This window comes from Drosophila takahashii, chromosome 2L, assembly GCF_030179915.1.
Source record: "Drosophila takahashii strain IR98-3 E-12201 chromosome 2L, DtakHiC1v2, whole genome shotgun sequence".
NCBI classification, from domain to species: Eukaryota; Metazoa; Arthropoda; class Insecta; order Diptera; family Drosophilidae; genus Drosophila; species Drosophila takahashii.
In genome coordinates this window covers 36,882,294-36,890,731 of record NC_091678.1, presented here as the reverse complement: position 1 = coordinate 36,890,731, position 8,438 = coordinate 36,882,294, and the positions used below count along the sequence as shown (strand labels likewise).

The window sequence follows — 8,438 nt, the reverse complement described above, 5'->3', positions numbered from 1 at the left end:
TATCTTAGAAAAATTAATCGGGGGTGTCACAGAAAACCATTCCAACCGAATTTCCCCCGAATAGCAATTCTCGGTGTCACAGACGTCATTTCTGACGGTTTCTAAATCCCCCGTATTTTGCCAGATAATTTGATAATATTAATAAAATTATTGAGCTGGTTATCGAATTGTTTTGTTAACGATATATTTATTTAAAGGTACTTAGTATTGTAATTAAAAATAAAGCTTATTTCTGGTAAAAATTTCATGGTGAAAGAAGTTGTAGTTATTGAGAAATTAGTAAAAACAGACCGCCACTTCAAAAAGTTGGCATCACTGTCGTGAAAAATGTCCTATTTTTGCCGGGTAAACGCCGGCTGTGAAGAAGAAGAAGACATGTAAGTAAAAAAGTATATTAATTTTAACTAATAAGCGTTGCTAATTTTCAGGGGTAAACATAGGTCACCAGCGCAAGACACCATATTCTTCGGATTCATTTGCGATAATATCGACATTGCCAAAGGATTTACTCAGGGCGGCCGCATTCTTGTGACCACCGCTGTTCAGGGCTGCAATATGTAGCCTGGCGGGTAATTTAAATTTTTAATATTTTTCTTTTATTGTGTACAATATGGTCTTTAAATATATATTCGTTTTGTAATTTTGAAAGAGAAACATAAATTAAGTTTTAAAATTATTGGAAAATAGTCCAAATAAGTCAAATAAAATTCGATAATTATTGAATATTCGATATTTAGTGTAAGCATCCAGCCCTGGTCGTTTTTCGGTAAATTTTCAGAAAAAAGGAAATCTCTCGAATTCCTGTGACACCAACGGTTTTGGTCGGTTGTTTTCTAAACCAACCGTTCCCAAATCCGTCGACGGTTTCTGTGACACCCCTGAATAAGAATTGATAAGAAAATTGACATAATCATGACTAAGCTCGATCGCAACACAATAGAAATGGTGGCTCTTCGATCTGAAATATCAGTAATAAAGGCCAAGATTTGTGGAGAACTCCAAATGCCAAAAGTCGCGATGCCTATTGAGCCCTTTAAGACTGTTGTCGAATTGGACAGTTGTGAGGAGATGTTGAAGGATGAAGCATTCTTCAAAAAGTTGGTAAGTAGTCATAATCAGCAACTCACGAGTCAAATTTAACTTTTATGTAATATTCTATACCGATTTCTGAACTTATGATGTCAGGCGAGAAAGCGTTTGACAAATGGATTCGAAGCTCTTTGCGCTCAATAGTGTCCGACGACCTCGCACGGCTGTACTCTTGGCGTGGAACAGAGGCCAAGAAATGTATAAGGGGTTGCGCGTTATGGCCTCTTCCCATAGAGTCCATCCGTTTAAAACGGTTGGGATTTAACCTCCCGTACCCCACACTCCGCTCTTACTACGCCTCTGCCTAGCCAATATTAATATAAAAAATTTGTAAACAAAACCAAATTTGTGCTGTTTTTGGTCATTTATAGCAACTTTGGAACTTTATAGGAGTACAAAGTACACTTTTAATTAATATTAGTTATTTTTACGAAGTGCAGAACATATTCTGACACTTTGCTGCAAACATTAATGTTTTCGTACGCACGCTTACATTTTGGCCCACACATAGCAACCTGTTTGCGAACGCTTTTCCGCTCATAACAAACTACAAATAATTAAAAAACCCAAAAATCAATGAGCGGAAGCATTATTTAATTTTCAATCATCGTTCCAATTTTCACAGTCAAGAGGAAGAATTCAGAGTTGCACTGAGAAAACATCGCCTAACTATCACATAAAAGAGCCCGTCAAAGTCCGTCAAAATTGGATAGCGGACTAGCTGGGAAATTTTCGGAACGGCAATACCTTACGGACCATCCGTTCAACGGATGGTAGATGGTGGATGGAGCTCTGTGGGAAGACCCTATTACTCTAGCAATCCGTTGTAAGTATATTTTATACGAATAATTATATTACAATGCACAATATTACAAAATCGTTTTTTTACAGCGGGATTTAAAGAAAGATTTTTCCTGGAAGAAGCGGATTTCGACAGGATAACCCAGAAGTTTTTCCAGTACGCCCAGGACAGGATATCTAAGAGTCAGAAGCAGATGAAAGTAAACGTTTAAGTACTCCAAAAGAGTCTCATATGTTTAAGAGTCTAATAAATGTACCATGAAGTATGTACCATTACCCCTTTTAATTTAATTAATTTTTATGATTTAAAGTTTAAGTACTCCAAAAGACTCTCATATTGTTCGCGCCATAAGGGCGCTTAGTTTCGAGCGGCAGTGTAAGAGCGAGCGCTGCTTTGGTGCTTGCACTCCCGCTTGCACTCCCGCTCTCCGTTGCTCTCCCGCTCCCGGCGAAACCCACCACTCCGCGGTCCTGGTCTTTTTTTCCTCTTTAGTTTAAGTTAGTCTTAATGGTGAAGCCTGAATAAAAACGTGAATTTTGAATCTCGCCGCGTTATATTTCGGGACTTGGGAATTTACCAGCAGCGGCAACCACCCCCATACGACTATATTTTGGACAACTCCGCCCACTCCAGTTCATGGTCCTTCGAGCCGGCGATCTATCCTGATCAGCGCCCCCCTTTGCGGATTTTTCCAAGATAAGTACGACTATTTTCCAAACCTTTCGTCCGTGGTCGCCATATTCCTTTTCCAAGGCGTTATTTCCATCCGAGTCCAAATTCCAAGTAAAAAAGTGAAAAGTGATATATATATGCCTATATACAAGAATATAGGTATAAAAAACATACTCCTAGCCGCAGTTAATTATACCCGTTACTCGTAGAGTAAAAGGGTATATTGTATTCGTGCAAAAGTATGTAACAGGTAGAAGGAAGCGTTTCCGACCCCATAAAGTATATATATTCTTGATCAGGATCACTAGCCGAGTCGATCTAGCCATGTCCGTCTGTCCGTCTGTCTGTCTGTCTGTCTGTCTGTCCGTCTGTCCGTATGAACGCTGAGATCTCGGAAACTATAGAAGCTAGAAGATTGGCATTTTGCATGCAGATTCTAGGAATTCCTACGCAGCGCAAGTTTGTTTCAAAATGGTGCCACGCCCCCTCTAACGCCCACCATCGCTTATATACGATTTTAAAAATTTTAATATTTTGGAAAAGTAAAAATGCAGTTTTATTGTGTTTATCAATACCTATCGAAATGTAGAAGAAATTTTTCAAATCGGACCATTCGTTAAAAAGTTATGTGTGATCAACGTTTTCTATCTCTATCTCCATCTCCCTCGCACTCCCTTTACCTGAGTAACGGGTATCTGATAGTCGGGGCATCCGACTATAACGTTCCCTCTTGTTTTTTTTCGATTTTAAAGTGCAAAGTGCTTTGCCAATATTGGCCTTCTACATAGTTTTTTCACTGTGATCCGCTAGTTTCCAAGCGTACATACATATATACATTCATATGTGCATATATATATTACAGCAAAATCGCTTTCACATATCCACGTCCGGCACTAAACTGCATGTTGAAAATTCCAAAAATACACACACACAAATCAAACAAAGATTAAAAAATATTATATTCTTTACACATATCCAAGTATACACATACAAATTAATACATACACATATTGTCAAACGCCTTATAAAATTATTAAATTATTAACACTTTGAAAATATATCTACATATATATTATTCCAAAGACCCATACACATATTAACAATTGAAAATCAAATTTACGCGCAATTTTTACATACACACAAATATAAAATATTTTTACGCCAAAATTTATAGTTTTATATTAATGGTTAAATTGTCAATTTATACGATTTATGAAAAATTTTAATAAAGAATAAAATATACCCAAAAACTAAAATTTCGTCCCAGCAATAAAATAAAAATATAATATACATATACATATATCCGAAAAAATTAATTGTGTTTTTAATTGCGATCCTGATATTTATATACATATATCCGAAAAAACTTAATTGTGTTTTTAATTGCTATCCTGACATACATACATATATATTCGCATACATAAGCTCCCCGCTATTCTGCGAGCAGCCAAAATTTTTCCATCAAATACATACATACATACATGAGTAGAGCTTAGCGCTATTCTGTGCTAAGCATCGAACTCCATATACACACATACATATATTTGGGCATTTTTTATTTCATCTCCGTTTTGTTCATATGCAAGCATAGGCACTTATACGATTCAAGTAGTAACGAGCAAAACACAGGGCACCAATCCTACATCCATACCGGAATACAAAATCGAGCGCAGAAACAAAAAAATAATATTTTTCGAATAATCGTCAAAGAAAATTTTAAGGTCGATAGCTATTTTGGATTCGTTTTTCAGCTAGTTTTTTTTGGCTTCTTTTTTCTTGTGTCGCAAAAGTGGTTAAACTTCGATTGTGTTCCTAAATTACAAAAAAAAATTTTTGCCAGAGAATTCCAAATCTAAATTCTGCTCCTAGGCTATCGTACCACCAGCCATTTAATTTTTTTTTTGGCTATTTAATTTTTTTTGAAATTGATTGTCGAAGGTTTTTCTTGCGGTTGATGTGTCGCTATTTTTTCCATCGTTTCGGTTGGTTTTGTGTTTAGCTATTCAGCTTGTTTAGTCGTTTGCTTTGATTCTCTCAGCGAGATTTAGCTATTTTTCGTCAGTGGGCATTCAGCTATTGTGTGTTTCCCGAACTTGTAGCTATATTTAGCTATTTTTTTTCCAATAAGCGTTCCGTAAGCGGTGGCTACATTCAGCTATTTTCCAGCTATTTTCTAGCTATTTTTTCTAGCTATTTTCTAGCTATATCAGCTAATTTGCTCCGAACCGAGTCTGCGGGTCAGTTTTTTTCGTTTCCTACATTTTTTTTGGCGGCGGGCAGGCCGTCCGATTTGAAGAGCGTAGCTGAGTATGCCCGGAGAGGGTGACAAGAAGCCAACGCCAACCACCCTTTCCTCGCCGCTACCTTCTCGCGTCAAACAAGGGCCCAAGTCCGCTAGCCCGAGTGCTCGAGTGTCACGCCAAAAGGTAGAGACCTTCCGTCGACAAGCTCGAAAACAAGTCCGAGAATTGTCGTCTCCAAACCATTGACGAAAGTGTCAAGCGAGTCTTCACTTGTGGCACAGCCAGAGAATCCCTCTGCATCCGGGACTCAATTGCTGAGGGTCACACGCGCTAGTAGAAAAATGTCGGTAACCGAGCAGCCAACGGCCGCAACTGCTGCGTTGCATAAATTCATCGCTGTGAGCGATCGCGTCAGCGCTTTCGAGGATAAAATCAATACGCCTGGGCAGGATTCGCAATCTTCACACACACTGCAAGTCCGTCTTCAGCAAGTTCGAGCCTTATGGGATAAGGTTGAAAAAGAGTACGAGATCTGCTCTGACCTAATTGCCCAGGAAGGATCCCTCGACACATTGCCTCTCCTACAAGGAAAGTATGACTATTGCTACTCCGTATACGAGACGTGTGCCGCACAGATTAGCGAAACGCTCGAAAGAGTGACGCCTCAAGCCGTTCAAGCTCCTCCCTCTCCACCGCATATTTTGTCCGGTTGCCGGCTACCGCCCTGCGATACAGAAGTTTTCGATGGGGACTACCTCCGATGGCCCACTTTCCGGGACCTGCTCACGGCAGTTAATGTTAACAACCCCAGGCTGACACCGGTCGAGAAGCTTTTCCATCTCCTCACCAAAACTAGTGGCGAGGCAAAGGCCATAGTGTCCAAATCCCCGCTTACAAATGACGGCTTCGCGTCAGCGTGGGCAGCGCTTCAAGACCGTTTCCAAAACAAAAGACTTTTAGACAACAGCCAACTCAAGCTTTTGTTCAACTTGAGCTCCGTTTCTCAAGGGTCGGGACATGCTCTAAAGGAGCTGCAGTCTACGATTCAGGGGTGTCTAACAGCGCTAGCACATTCCAATATCTCCACTGACAACTGGGATTGTCTGTTGGTCTTCCTGTGCGCCAGCAAACTGCCAAAGTTAACCCTTTCCTTATGGGAACAGTCGCTAACTTCGAAGTCCGAAATTCCGGCTTGGGAGGAGATGAACACCTTCCTGAGCGAAAGGTATCGGACACTGGAGGCTATCGAGGATATGAAGCCGACTCAGTCAGTTCCCAAAAGGCTGCAATCCTTCGAGACCAAGGTCACCCCCAAACCAAAGGGGTGTGACTTATGTTCTAAGGAGAATCATCCAATCAGATTGTGCCCGCGCTTTCTCAACATGTCTGTCGACGCGCGTTCCGGCTACATCAAAAATAAGCAGCTATGCCTGAATTGTTTCGCTAGAGGCCATCAGCTACGTGATTGCACGAGCACACATAGCTGTTTCACGTGTAGGGGGAGGCATCATACTTTGCTGCATCGCGGCTCCCCCAGTTCCTCAAGCACGACTTCCTCAAACGCTCGACCCACGAGCTCTCCAACCTCGGTGCGAATACTACAGCCGTCCTGCTGAGCACGGCAATTGTTGACGTGTACCATCTGGGCACGAGCTACCGAGCCCGAGCTTTATTCGACTCGGGATCGGAAGCGACCTTCATCTCCGAACGCATGTTCAACCTCCTTAAGTTGCCTTTCCGAAAAACCCAAACCCAAGTCTCAGGGCTAAACCAATCAGTTTCGGCCATCCGCTCCCCAACTAAGCCGGGTCTTCAACTAGATACCGCAGCCTATGTCCTTCCGGAACTAGCGGGCAAACTGCACTCTCATCCAGTTCCCAGGAATTCTTTGCAAGACCTGCCCGATCTCCAATGGGCAGACCCAAACTTCTTTGAAAGTTCCCAAATCGATTTACTGATCGGAGCTGATATTCTACCGTCGGTGATGATGCAAGGCACTCGGAGAAATATTTGTGGCTCCCTCCTAGGCCAAGAGACCATCTTCGGCTGGGTACTTACCGGGCCGATCTCCAATACTAAGGCCAACAGAGTCGCATCCTTCACGACTCAAGTACACCACCAAAAGGAAGATTCGTTAGACTCGCTTCTCAGCAAGTTCTGGGAGGTGGAGGATCTACCATTCCAGATGGTAAAAGAGTCGGATTCCTATTGCGAAAGGAACTTCCTCTGGACTACCAAAAGAGACGCAAGCGGGAGGTACGTGGTTACGCTCCCATTCTGCGACCCCGAAAACTCGGGGTCCGATCTGGGATATTCAAGGTCCATTGCGTTAGCTCAGTTTCTTCGAAACGAGAATCGTTTAAAAAGAGACTTTCCGTTAAAAGAGCAATATGACAGCGTGATTCAGGAGTAAATGGATCTGGGTCATATGCACGAAGTTCCATCGACTCATAGTTCCCCCACTTACTATCTTCCACATCACACGGTAATCAAGCCCGAAAGTACTACGACAAAGCTTCGCGTTGTATTTAACGCCTCCAGTCCATCTGCGAATGGAACCAGCTTAAATGATATTCTTCATGCTGGTCCAGTCCTGCAATCCGATCTGACCATTCAAATTCTGAAATGGCGATATTTCCAATATGTGTTCAGCGCGGACATCACAAAGATGTACCGTCAGATCTGGGTCGATCCGAAGCATACACCCTTTCAAAGAATCCTGTTCCGAGATAAGGAGGGGGATATTCGAGACTTTGAGTTGAAAACAGTTACCTTCGGGGTCAACTGTGCGCCCTTCCTCGCTATTCGAGTGCTGCAGCAGCTAGCAGAGGATGTCCAAGGGGCGTTTCCAAAAGCCAGCCACATTCTTCAACAACATATGTACGTCGATGACGTTCTGGCAGGGGCAAATTCCATATCTGAGGCCCATAGTTCAATCCAAGAGCTACAAGCAGCTCTTAGCTCTGCTGGTTTCCCTTTGAGGAAGTGGACTTCGAACCACATGAGCATACTACGAAATATTCCGGCCGAACACCTCCTTCATAGCGAGTTCCTCGATATCGATACCAAAAGCACGACCAAAACGCTCGGGATTCGATGGAGGGCTAAGTCCGACGAATTCTACTTCGTGCCGCCAGAAATAGTGGTGGAACCCTCCTTTACAAAGCGGGAGGTGTTGTCCCAAAACGCGAGGTTGTTTGATCCAGCCGGATGGCTCGCTCCGTTTATAATACGTTCCAAAATGTTTATGCAGGAGATTTGGCTACAAGATTTAAGCTGGGATGATAAGCTTCCCAGCGAAATGAGTCAGAGGTGGCAGGCGTTTCTTCATGAGTATTCCGATCTCAACCAGATCCGCGTTCCGAGATGGGTCTGTTTTCAGCCTGAGATCAAAGTGGCGTATCATGGATTCTGTGATGCGTCCCAAAAGGCTCATGGAGCGGCGATCTACGTTCGCGTCGAGGTGGGTCAGAAAATACTTTCTAACCTCCTCACATCCAAGACCCGAGTCGCTCCAGTCAAGACCGTGTCCCTTCCACGTCTAGAGCTATGTGGCGCCGTGTTGTTAGCCGAAATGGTAACGGCGATTCTTCCTAATATGCCCACACCAAGTTCCGACATACGCTGCTGGA

At 42.7% G+C, this 8,438-nt stretch overlaps 1 protein-coding gene across 1 annotated transcript; it reads left to right on the top strand.

Moving 5' to 3' along the window:
- Positions 1-5,147: 5,147 nt before the first annotated feature.
- On the top strand, positions 5,148-7,219 carry LOC138914906 (uncharacterized). The gene is made up of 2 exons (XM_070219608.1): positions 5,148-6,110; positions 6,344-7,219. Exons 1-2 carry the CDS (start codon positions 5,148-5,150, stop codon positions 7,217-7,219), a joined length of 1,839 nt encoding a protein of 612 aa, XP_070075709.1.
- The last annotated feature ends 1,219 nt before the right edge of the window (positions 7,220-8,438 follow it).